The sequence below is a fragment of the Phocoena phocoena genome, chromosome 16, assembly GCF_963924675.1.
Source record: "Phocoena phocoena chromosome 16, mPhoPho1.1, whole genome shotgun sequence".
NCBI classification, from domain to species: Eukaryota; Metazoa; Chordata; class Mammalia; order Artiodactyla; family Phocoenidae; genus Phocoena; species Phocoena phocoena.
Window position 1 is genome coordinate 76172684 of NC_089234.1, and position 13048 is coordinate 76185731.

General features: G+C 35.9%; 1 protein-coding gene across 1 annotated transcript in view; it reads right to left on the reverse strand.

The window, feature by feature from the left end:
• The window catches only part of RYR2 (ryanodine receptor 2), a 515056-nt gene that overhangs the window by 361429 nt on the left and 140579 nt on the right, over window positions 1-13048 (reverse strand). The window contains exons 13-14 of the mRNA XM_065893933.1: window positions 8779-8943; window positions 3869-3990 (exon numbers count right to left, since the gene is read on the reverse strand). Coding sequence (XP_065750005.1) covers window positions 3869-3990; window positions 8779-8943 — 287 coding nt within the window. The remainder of the gene's footprint in view (window positions 1-3868; window positions 3991-8778; window positions 8944-13048) is intronic.

The following is a 13048-nucleotide window of genomic DNA, read 5'->3' on the forward strand; positions in this document are numbered from 1 at the left end:
AAAATATTAGGTACATTTGTTATTATTATTTAAATCTCTTTGAAATCTAACTGACCTTAAATAAAAATGATAAAAATGTAGTGTGGGGTTTATAACATCTATAAAAGCAAAACGTATGACAAAAACATCACAAAGACTGGGAGAGAAGTATACTATTGAAATGTTCTTATATTACTCACAAAGGTAAAATGACCTCAAAGTAGGCTGTGATAAGTTAAAGCTGTATGCTAAACATCTTAAGCAACCACTAAAATAACCAAAAAAGGCATTATAACTAACAAGCCAACAAAAAAAGGAGATAAGATGGAACTGCAGAAAATTCTCAACCCAAAAGAAGGTAGAAAAAGAAGGAAAAGGGACAAAGACGAGAAGGGACAAATACTAAACAAATAATAAGATGGCAGGCAAACTTATATATCAATAATCGTATGACTATAAATGGACTAAACTTCACAATTAAAAGGCAGTGACTGCCAAACTGGATAAAAAAATCAAAACCCAAGTACATACTGCCTAAAAGAAATGCACTTTGACTCTAAAGACAAGAGTAAGTCAAAAGTAAAAGATTTTTTTTTAAATATACAATGCTAACACCAAGGAAAACAAGAGAGCAGAAATGCTGTATTAACATCATACAAAGTTGATGTCATAGCAAATATCACTAGGGATTTTAAAAAGGTTATTTCATAATAAAGGGGTCAGTTTATTATATCCTAAATTTTTTGATGAACCTAATAACAGAGCTTCAAAATACATGAAGAAAAAAATGACAGAACTGCCAAGGAGAAACAGAAAAATCCAATTATAGTCAGATTTCAATACCCTTCTCTCAATAATGAATAGAACATACGGACTGAAAATCAGTAAGGAAGCAGAAGATCTAAACAACACTATCACCCATCTAGATCAAATTGACATTCTTTAGCACTCCACCCAATTAGAGGAGAATGGGCACATGGAACATTTATTTTCCAGTGCACACAGAACATTTACCAAGATAGAACATATTCTGGTAGAGCAACTAACAGAAAACATTATGAAAATGTCTGAGAGGACTTGTAATTGAGTTGATTAGTATGACCTTGGCTATGAAGGTAACAGAAAAGGGACCGGTGCTTAGACTGAGTTATAACACTGTTCCTGGTTCAACGACAGAGTAAGGGCTGTAATTTGTTCAGGTTGCCTCGGAGTAGCCATGCCTGTCTCTCCATGCAACCTACATACCTCCTCCTGTGCACCTTAAACCATCTCTAGATTACTTATAGGACACAATACAATGTAAATACTATGTAAATAGTGGTAAATACAATGGAAATGCTATGTATATAAACAGTTCCCAGAATGCAGCAAATTCAGGTTTTGCTTTTTGGATCTTCCTGGGCCATAAAACATGTCTCAATAAATTTAAAAGCATTCAGTTTTACAAAGTATATTCTCTGACCACAGTGATATTAAATTAGAAATCAGTAACAGAAAGATCTTTGGAAAACCCCAAATATTTGGAAACTGAACAACCTATTGGTCAAAGAAGCAATTAAAAGGGAAACTGAAACAGCACAACAAAGAGTGAGAGATGCCACTAAGGACAGATATTTTAGCACTAAGTGACATAAGAAAGGTCTCAAATCAATGATGTCAGCCTTCATCCTCCGAAACCAAAAAAACAGAAGAGTAAATTTAAACCCAAGGCAAACAGAAAAAAAGATTAAAGATCAGAATGGGAATCAGATAATCTTTTTAAATGATCATCCCTCCCTCAGTATCTACTGGGGGTTGGTTCCAGGACCTCTCTCAGATATCAAAATCTGTGGATGCTCGAGTCCCTTATATAAAATGGTGTAGTATTTACATATAACCTACACATACTCTCCTGTATACTTTATATCATCTCTCGCTAACCTACATAATACAATGTAAATACTATGTAAATAGTTGTAAATACAATGTAAATGCTATGTAAACAGTTGTCATCATGGTTCAAATTCAAGTTTTGCTTTTTGAAACATTCTGGAATTTCTTTCCTAATATTTTTGATCCATGGTTGGTTGAATCCACAGATGCAAACTCCTTGGATACAGAGAGCTAACTATAGTTAAATATAGGTTATATAACTAACCTGTTTTATCAAGATAAGTATAATAAATGAATTTCATTCAAATAACCCAAACAAAAACTGAATTTCAATATGAAGCAGCAAATATATAATTCAGTAAGTACTTTTACCACAGAATCCAAATTTCCCATGTTTGGTTCTCTATCTAATCAATTAAGCAAGTATTAGATTCTAAAATTAAGCTTCCAAATCACAGACATTACTTTTTTTAAAAAAAATATGATTGGTCTTGAGCAAAGAACAAATGTGCAAAAAGCAAATCACATCCATGATGAATTATCGTATCTCGATCAACATACAAAATGCCATTTAAGACATACCATCACTACATTGAGTCTAAACACGGATATAGTATCTTTCTGACAAAATAGATTTTAAAACAAATAATCAGTTTTTTCTCTAGTATTAATTTAGCTCTTGCTTGCCAAATGGAATCTCCATAGTGCCTCTGAAAATACCACACAAGTCACAATGTAATAAAAATTTGTCTTTTTGTAGTTGAAGAAGTCAGCACTGATGTATATAATTACATAGAAAACAGACTATTTTAAAGATTTATGATTATTTTCCTCAATCCTTATAGAACTGATTAGGCTGTAGTCAAAAAGAACCATGGAAAGAACAAGATGGAAAAAAATCTAAGTTGAACTGATCCTAAAATAAGTTATAATTTCAAAGTCAAAAATTTATTTATTACAAGAAGTACCATAAAAAAATGATAAGAATCTGATGCTTACCCCATCTCTAAGCCTTACTCCCTCTAAAAAGGGTTAGGGTTTAGATGAGGCAGAGAGGTGAGATGAATATGAATACTAAGGATATGATGAAGCCGAATGCCGTGCACATTCTTTGATTTCATGAAATTATGCACACAAATGCACACACACACAGTGGGATGGTTTATAAAAGAAGCAGAGAATAATTAAGTGAATACTTATATAATCTTGGGTGGCAAAGGTCTTTCATATGCTGATTTATAGAGTAAACTATGATGAAAAAACACTTTAAAATCTTTCCAAACCAGTAAGTTGAGAAAATATTTGCAATTTATATATGATTATAGGAAATTAGTAACACTAACATAACAAAAGCTCTTAACAGCCTAATAGAAATATTATCAAATAATAGGGTAAATCACAAAGAAAAAAATAAATGAAGAAAATTGGTCAACACCCATTTTTCACAACTCTCACATAAATGCAAATTTTTAAAATAATTATAAGTAAATATGTACCTACTATAAATAAATACATATACACATATATATCACTTTTTCCCATCAAATTGGTAAGCTTAAAGAGATACATAATATCCATCACCAACCAGAGTATATATTGGTATAATGTTCCCAGAGAACACATTGGACACAAGTTTGATTTAGTTTTGTAGATATGCAATTGCTTCCATTATTAGGTTGGGAAAGGTTACTTATTGCAAGAATCATTTTTTTGAGTTCAAAACTCACGAAGTATGTAGGCTGTACTACCTCCAGTGTGAAAGGGCTAGCATAGGGATATATTATAGAATAATTCTGACATACAGCTATCAATTATAAGTTACACATATGATTTTTAAAAAATTCATTTCAAAGAAAGACTTAAAATCATCTAACTAGCATTTTCTAACGGGTTCTGCAGAACTGCCAAATTGTATGAGATTTACCACCATAGTATATTTTAGAATTGTTTACTTGTAAATCTGGTAAGAAAATTAAAATGAAATATTAAACAACCACCACAACAAAGGACAATATACCTAATAAATCTATTGAAAAGGAAGACTGTGCTCCGGATGACACGTGCTGTCCGTGATTCTTCATGCTGAGATCTGGACAAATTTAGGCCATCATCCATGTGACCTTCATGATGCATAATAGCCTGCACGAAAGCAGAAATAACACCATTACTCCCAATATCTCTTTTTCAAATGGGTGTTAAGAAGTAGGCAACTCAAAAAGGTGAGCCATCACAGTAAACAGAGTCAAAAGACAGGTGAAGGGAACTGTAAGCTGTCAGGTTCAGGTAAAATAATATGCACAGGTCCCTGTACAAATTAGTCATTCAATATATTTATTCAGCTATTGTTTTAAAGATGAATCAGTTGTTGTTTTAAAGAACCAATCAATAAATATATTGACTTGAAAAACAATCACTAGAATGTTTTCACATATCTATGTTCAATGATTCATCCACAGTCTAAGCAAACTGAACAAAGAAGCAAAGGAAAACATTACATGGGATACCATTTATTCGGTAGTTCTGAACATAGCTGGGTTCACTAATTAAGTACTAAGCAATGCTTCTAAGGCACCTCAGTTCTTTAAAAACAAATGTGTTTTTATTTTATTAGTTCTTTTGTTAGCTTTATGTTTTTGAACATTCTATGAAAGAACAACATGAAGAGATAAGGGCAAAATATTAAGTGAACAGCGGAATCAATTTCACAAAGTGAACAAACCACGTAACTAACACCCAGATCAAGAAAGAGAATAATATGGCACCTTAAAACCTGCCCTGGAGCTCCCTTCCTGCCCCATCCACCACAATGTTCCCCATCTTCATGACTTTCAACAGCAAAGGTCACTTGTGTACTATATGTAAATGGAACCATTTGTGCCTAACTTCCTTCACTCAACACTAACAGCAAGATGTTTCTAGGACATTTAATCAGGTATACTGAACTAAAATTAGCAACTAGAACTAAAATCATAAACTACCTAGAAAGCAATGTAAAGAGGAACTCCTAATACCAAAATCAATGAGACAGATACGTCTGTATTCAAAGTCAATTTTGTAGCCTTAAATGCCTTCACTGACAAAGAAAAAAATGACTAAAGTGAAGGAACGTATTACTCACTTTAAGACTCTAAAAAAGAAAACGAATAGAAAAGGGGAATTAATGAAGATGAAAAGAGAATTTAATGAACTAGAAATCAAATAAAATACGAGAAACGGATGAATAAACACGAAATGTTTATTTTTTGAGAATATAAATAAAATAGTTAAACCTCTCACAAACCAGGCTAAGGATAAAATGGAAAGAAAGAAAAAAACACAGAGAAAAGAATATAAGATACAAAAGACATTAAAATTATAAAATGATAATAAGACAATGCTATATGGAACTTAATGGCCAAAAATTTTTTTAATTTAAGAACAAAACTGACTACTCCAGAGGACAAGGATGGCTTCCCAGCAAGTTAAAAATCATCAAAAGGAATCCGCCCAACAAAGTAGAAAATTTGAGGATACCAATTTATTAAACAGAGATTGGAAAGGAAATTTAAGATCCAATTTTTAAAAGATTATAGGACTAGACAGTTTTACAAGTGAGCTCTAATGAACCTTCAAAGAAATGATACTCTTCATGGTAGACTAGTCAGTGAACTACGACCGCTGCCTATTTTTATATAGCCTGTGAGCTATGAATGGTCTACAATTTTAATGGCTGAAAAAAGACCAAGAAAAGAATATTTCATGAAACCTGAAAACTGTATGAAATTCAAATTGCAGTACCCATAAACAAAGAAAAGTTAATATATAAAGTGAATATATATGATAATTCTAGATAAATTCTAAATTAAACATAAATAGAATCTAATAAGATTTCAAAAGAATAATAAACTAGGTCAAACTGAGTTTAGTCTATGAATGTAAGGATTCTTCAATATCATGATGTCTATTAACCTATTTATCAACAAAGTAAAAGACACTAAAACATGATTTTTTTCTCTCTTCAACGGATAAAATTTAGCAATCATTGCTAATTTTTTAAAAAGTCAGATAAAATAGAAATGGCAGGATATTATTTAAATATATAAACTATTTCAATTGTCCACAGGATGCAAGAAGGCATAACTTCTGTGAAAATTCGCAATAAGAAGTCACACTGGGATGAACAACCAGAATAGATGAAAAGACAGCAAGCTGAGATAAAAAGTGACCTGGGTGAGATAACGAAAAAGACAAGAAAACTAAAATTTCAAAGACATGGAAAGACATTAAGGAACAGAACCGCATCAAAGAAAACAAAGTGAGTGATTTGGGGGACACATTTGAGAAGCAAAATGCAGAGACTGGGTAAGAACGACAGGAATGCCAAAGGGGAAGACAGCTGACCTGGAGGAGAGAAACTAGCTGTGCTCCTGAGAAAGAAATTACAACTGTAAGAAAAGGAGGCCAAAGATACACTGCACAGTTCTCCTGTCAGTTTTAAAAGACCTGCGTGTGCTGATTAAAAATCCTTGGTGACACAGACATAGAGAACAGACTTGTGGTTGCCAAGGGGGAGAGGGGGTGGGGAAGGGATTGATTGGGAGTTTGGGGTTAGCAGATGCAAACTACTATACAGAGAATGGATAAACAACAAGGTCCTACTGTATAGCACAGGGAACTATAGTAAATAACCTTAAAGAAAAATGTATGTATATGTATAACTGAATCACTTTGCTGTACACCAGAAACAAACACAAAATTGTAAATCAACTATACTTCCATAAAATAAATTTTAGAAAATCCCAGGTGACAGATGCATTTCATAATTCAGAGTTTTCAGGGTTTTTTTTTTTTAATGTAATACAACGTATAAACCGCACATGCGGAACACCCAGTATGGTACGTGCATCACTGCATAATCAATGAATTTATATTTCTGCAGCAAAACATGAATACCCACACTAAGCGGGATACAGAAAACCTATGAAAAGTGATTCAGACATTTTTTGAGCTATCCAAGGTTTTACTCATATGAAACAACAACAGAACGTCAGTTTCAAATATGTAACGATTTGGCGAATATACCACCAACATGCTTTTCTCGAAAAATAAAATGATTTGAAGATACTAGCTAACTGGGAAGTGTATAAAAATTAGGAGATCTAGACTGAGAAGTCCTCACCTGTCATGACCACACTGAGGTCTCTCGATAAAGATTTAATATAACAGATGGTTCTAGAAGTAGTAATACATTTACAGTAGAGATGGAGTTAGATTATCTCTTCTATGGCCTATAAAGTCTGTTTCACATGTTACTTTACTAATGGAAATAAGACTGGTTAGCTTCTCAACACCCCTGTCAAATTCTTCTATAAAGCAAGCTCTTTGTTAGCCTATGATGCAGAATGTAAGTCCCACTCTGACTTTAATCCATGGTTAAGGAATAAGAGAGTGGAGTAATAATAATGACAACAGGGTGAGGGATAAATGCAATGAGTGGAGAGCACTGATGGTGTTGAAGGTGACCGATGCATGGATACACAGGGTCCATTGTACCCTTTTGTTCTCTTTGCATATATTTGAATTTCCATGATAAAAAGTTAAAAACAGCGAGGCTCAGTCGTGGGACAGAATGAACGCTACACAAATACTGAATACAAACACATTTAAATTTATGAGCCTAGATCAAAGACCCCAAAGACAAGCGATCATATTATAACGATTATACGGGTCTGCGGGAGAGTTGCCCCAGGCTCTCCACCCAAAGCTCTGAGGAAGGTGGTACAGGGATGCACTTAAGCCCAACTCCATCAAAGCAGGATTAGCTTCCCACTCCACTAATATCAGCACTGGTCACTCTAAAAAGATAGCAATAACCTTGAACAATCCATACTGGAATGTGTATATGTTACAATTAGGAAATCTACTGAAAATAAACATTTCTTCCCCACTACTTCCCTTCCAAGGTCTATTATAGAAATAACAGTTATCCCATTATCTGATTCTGTGTACTGTTACATGGCAGTGTAAAAACATGAAATGTGAACAATCTAGTATCATTGCTATGTACTTGTCATAAAGAAGCTCACAAATTAGAGAGGGAGAGAGAGATGTAGCCTAGTAAATAAAATAGCACAGAGAGTGTATATAAAATTTAATAATATACAAATATTATGAGAACGCAAAGGAGGGTGTACTAGATGAACTTAGATAGGAAGAACATCTAAGATCATCTTTAAACTTAACCCCTGGGGGATAGATATGAACTGGGTGGAGGAAAAAAAGAAATTTAAAAGGGCATTCCAAACAGAGGAAATGGTATGTGCAAAGCCGCAGATGTGGAAAAGCCACGTTTCTTTGAGGCACTGGAAGGAATGTGCTGTAAGTGGCTGGTGTGCTGGGGAACCTGAAGACACCTAGAGACTGGACAAAGAATAGGAGAATGGGGCAGAGACAGATGGGAGGCAGGTCAGGAAGGGCGTCACATACTATCAAAAGGCGTAACTGTCGTCTTGTAAGCGATGGGATGTCAGTGAAGGACTCAGAGGTGAGTGTATGAGCACGTCCGCAAATGAGTTTGGGGAATAAAAGAAACGAAACTCACAAACACTAAACATTTCTACGCATGAGCATTATGGAGCATTGTAAAAAAGATACTGTACACACAAACCCAGCAGCATCACAGAGGACACAGTGAATTAGGCAGACCGAGCTAGTATCCAGAAAAGAGTAGCGTATTTCTTCACTTAGTATTTAAATCAGCGATATAACATCCAGTGCTGTTCACTTACAGAAACCAGAGAGTTTATTAGGGTGGGACTGGACCTCTAGCATGTAAATTACAAACATTAGCAGGTGGCACACAGGGTTAGCTGCTTCTTTTTGTCGTGCGTTTGTGTTTTTCGTTCATTAATAACGACTGCCATAAATACTGTTTTGAAATACTCTTACCTTACGTTGTATGGATCCCATTCTCACAGATTTCACATCCACAGACTGGTAAGTTAGCCACAAGCCCGTATTGATATGCTGTATATAGCATACTGAGTCTCCATATTTTATTTCAGAGGTTCCCATGCCATCAACTTCTTTTCTCACTCCTACATCCAATTTTTCCTAAGAGAGAGAGAGAGAAAAAAGATAAGAAAAGGTTTTAAAAATACTAGTTTATATCGAAAAAACTTTGCCTTGTTGTAAATAACGTTCTTTGAAAAATGCACCTCTCTGCCATCCTCTGAAATAATAATTGTCAAATGTTCCATGCTAGCAGTTCAACCTCTACTGGAAACTGAAGTACGAGATTGCAGAGATAAATAACGTATTCCTGAATTATTCATACTGGCAGAAAATTATTTTGGCCATAACACAAAATTTTATATTGCTTCATGGCAAACTCCAAACCAGAGATCTTAAAATCAGTAATTTAGGCTTCATATTCTTTCCAGATTATTATTTTTGTGATTGATAACTAAGAGCATAGGATTGAGGGACAGAAAAGTCAATTTTGAGTCCAATCTCTGCCACTTATTCCGTCTGTGACTTTAGGATAAGTTAATTAAACGTTTTAAGCCTCCGTTTTCTCATCTGTAAATACAGCTAACAAGAGACTCTCCCCCAGAGTATCGGAAAACATGAGATAATGAATGCAAAGTTCTCAGCACAGTGCCTGAGATAAAATAAACACTTCAATAAATTCTAATGATTTTGACCATGAAAATGGTATTGATAATGGTGATGATGATTTCCTTCTTAATAAGGATGTTAGACATAATGATGATTTCTTGCAAACTAATCAAGGCTATAATTCAGTTTCAACTACTTGCAGTTTCTAACTCGGACCACTGAGGTATTCACTCCTAAAGGGCTGCCATGCTAAGCTCCCTATGCTATGAAGAAGCAATCAGTCCTCTGAAACCAACTAAATGTTTCTTTTAAATCCCTATTTATTTTTTATAAAATTATTTATTTATTTTTGGCTGTGTTGGGTCTTCGTTGCTATGTGTGGGCTTTCTCTAGTTGTGGAGAGCAAGGGCTACTCTTCCTTGCGGTGCACAGCCTTCTCATTGTGGTGGCTTCTCTTGTTGCAGAGCATGGGCTCTAGGCGCACGAGCCTCAGCAGTTGTGGCACGTGGGCTCAGTAGTTGTGGCTCACCGGCTCTAGAGTGCAGGCTCAGTAATTGTGGCGTACGGGCTTAGCTGCTCTGCGGCTTGTGGGGTCTTCGCAGACCAGGGCTCGAACCCGTGTCCCCTGCATTGGCAGGCGGATTCTTAACCATTGCGCCACCAGGGAAGCCCCTAAATCCCCATTTATTTTAATGCTTCTTCCTTCAATTTTCCCTCCATGCTTCATTCTGATCTTTAAGAACTCATTATGTCTTGAATTTCTGTAGAGTTCTTAAAATAACAGCAAAAAAAAAAAAAAAACCTAATGTTCTTTTGGTTACAATACCTCCTTTTGTGGTTTCTTATTCTTCTCCTTGCTAAATTTACTAAGTTTTGTCTATTTCTTTGGCTATTTGACTGTCGTGTGAAGCTAGTACCATTTACACAAATGTTTTTGAAGATTAGGTTGGAATAAATTTTATGTCTGTTACACAAAAAGGAACAATTCAAGTAGAACAGATTTTTTATTTCTCATGGTATTATTGCACCATACTAATAGTTAGCAACTCCAAAATAATTACGGACACTCTGCCAACAACTGAAAATTAAAATTGAAATGAGTTGCAATTCTTAATGCAAAAAGGGTCAAGGTCATATAAGAAAGTAAATGCAATTATGAGTTAAGCTGATTTGACCATTAAGCAAATAACTTGAAACACTATTCTAAGAATCTGCAATAAAACAGATACCAAACCGTTCCAATTTCATTCTATCAAACCAGACAAACTACTAATCTACTTATACCAACCCTATAAATAGGAAAATTAAATTCTAGGGCAAATATAGAACAATGCAATTATCTCCTCAAAATAAAACAAGGGGCCTGTAACATTCTTTCTGTTTGTCTTTTATCCCAGGAAATGAGTATGTAGTCTATTTATAGGCTTGTGGATTGTGCTCTGAGAAGCCTCAGTTACTAAGTGCAAAGGTATGCTGTGTTGGCTTTTTACTGAAGTAGTTGACATCTCTCTCTGGATTAGAAATTTTAATTGTGAAACTTCATGATGACCAGGTTTTCATAATTACTCTGATCCTCAACTCAGGGAAGAGCTGCTAAAATGACATTAGAGAGGAACAAAAGAAGTGTGATTATTTGCTGAAGAAACACGAATAAAGGCCAGTCATGCTCTTTCCCTCTTTTATTTCCTATCATTTTCTGTAGCTCAGGCTTAGGAGAAATTCAGGTGAAAATCATCTAGATGCTGTGACCAACCACCAAGTCAAGAAAACGTGACAGCAGGTAGAAGCTTCTAACAGATAATTAGTCTGTATTACTAGAAATAAAGTGTCCAGCTTAGGCGAATAGTAATCTTCCTAAAACCCTATATTAGCTACCCTATATCTAAATTAGTGGCCTTTAGTTTCAGCATCGCTTTGATTTATTTTATAAATCATCTAGATTTATTTTTCTTTTGAGTTATTCTGGCTTTGGGAAATGACGGCGTGGTTTAGTTGGGCTAATCCTCCCAAAGATAACAGAAAATTTGGAAAAAATATTTTTCAGAATCTACTGGAAGGCACTTAAGAGGGACCAAAAGCAGAGAGAACGTGAACAGCAGACCTCTCTCCAAAGACACAGTACCCAAGTGATTTGTAAAAAGCAGCCTTTGCCTTGGGGCATGGCCCGCCCAATCTGCCTGGAGCTCAGGCAGAAAAAAGCTGCTGCCCTATTGATACTTGAGGTATCAGAGGACACACTTTGGGGCTCACAGGCAGACAGAAAATTAGATAAGCTAAATCCTGGATAAGAAAAGTAGCCACAAAATCTGTTTATAAAATTTGCCCCAGGGACTTCCCTGGTGGCGCAGTGGTTAAGAATCCGTCTGCCAATGCACAGGACACGGGTTCGAGCCCTGGGCCGGGAAGATTCCACATGCTGAGGAGTAACTAAGCCCGTGCGCCGCAGCTACCGAGCGTGCACTCTAGAGCCCGCGTGCTGCAACTACTGAAGCCTGAGCGCCTAGAGCTCGTGCTCCGCAACAAGAAGCCTCTGCAACGAGAAGCCCCCGCAATGAGAAGCCACCGCAACGAGAAGCCCGTGCACTACAAGGAAGAGTAGCCCCCGATCGCCGCAACTAGAGAAAGCCTGTGTGCAGCAACGAAGATCCAATGCAGCCAAAAATAAATAAATTTTTTAAAAAAATTGCTGACCACTATACTATGCATGTTCAGGGGAGGCCCAGTTAATGGCAGCAGCTAGGAACCGAAATAACTGAGCACAAATAAGTAGTACAAGCAACAGCCTACTGCCAAAGAGAGAAAGAAACCAGAGTTTCACTCGAGCAAGGTTTACTGCCTGCCAAAACCACAGTCACTCTTCCGAGAAAAAAACAAAACAAAACAAAAAACTACTCCCAATCCTAGCCTTCAAACAATCCTACTCACGAATGCTTGGCAAATCTAATTTTCAACTGAGTATCAAAATGCTTCCAGAAGTAAAAAAGATCAGCCTGAAAAATAATAAGTGGTATTTTGGCATTGGGTACAGCAAACTGGCTCATGACTAAGTCAAACTACTTCTGAACAACTGTCTTCGGTAAATGATACATACGCATTGGATAAAGTAGACTCACTAAGAAATTTAAACTAGTCCCATAGGATTATGTTTTTATTATATGGACAAGGTGGTTCAAAGAGTCTTCTAGCATTCACTGAAATCTTCCTTAAATGTCTCCAAATTGTTCTGTCAAGTGGCTGATAGGAAGAAAACAAAGGCCTTTATCCTTAGATGATGGAGTGTTTCTTTTGGTAATAGCCAGTTCTCCTTAAGACAAATAATGGCTGAAGTCAGGAGAATTAAAAGGTCAAAACATTTTTATTTATTTGCTTCTTTATGGGGCCACATTTTGGCACAGAATAGTTGGTCACTGTGAAATACGAGTCTAAAAATGCTACAGGGTCAGAGAAATTGCTGGGACTGACAGACCAGGCCAAGCTTAGCCCATCCAGGGCAGAGCTGCAAAAAACACCAGACAGCTTGCTTAGCCCTGGTGTTCAGAAACTTCATGAGGAGACACTCTGGTGGGTGAGTTTGTGGCCAGAAGGGCTTTAACACTTT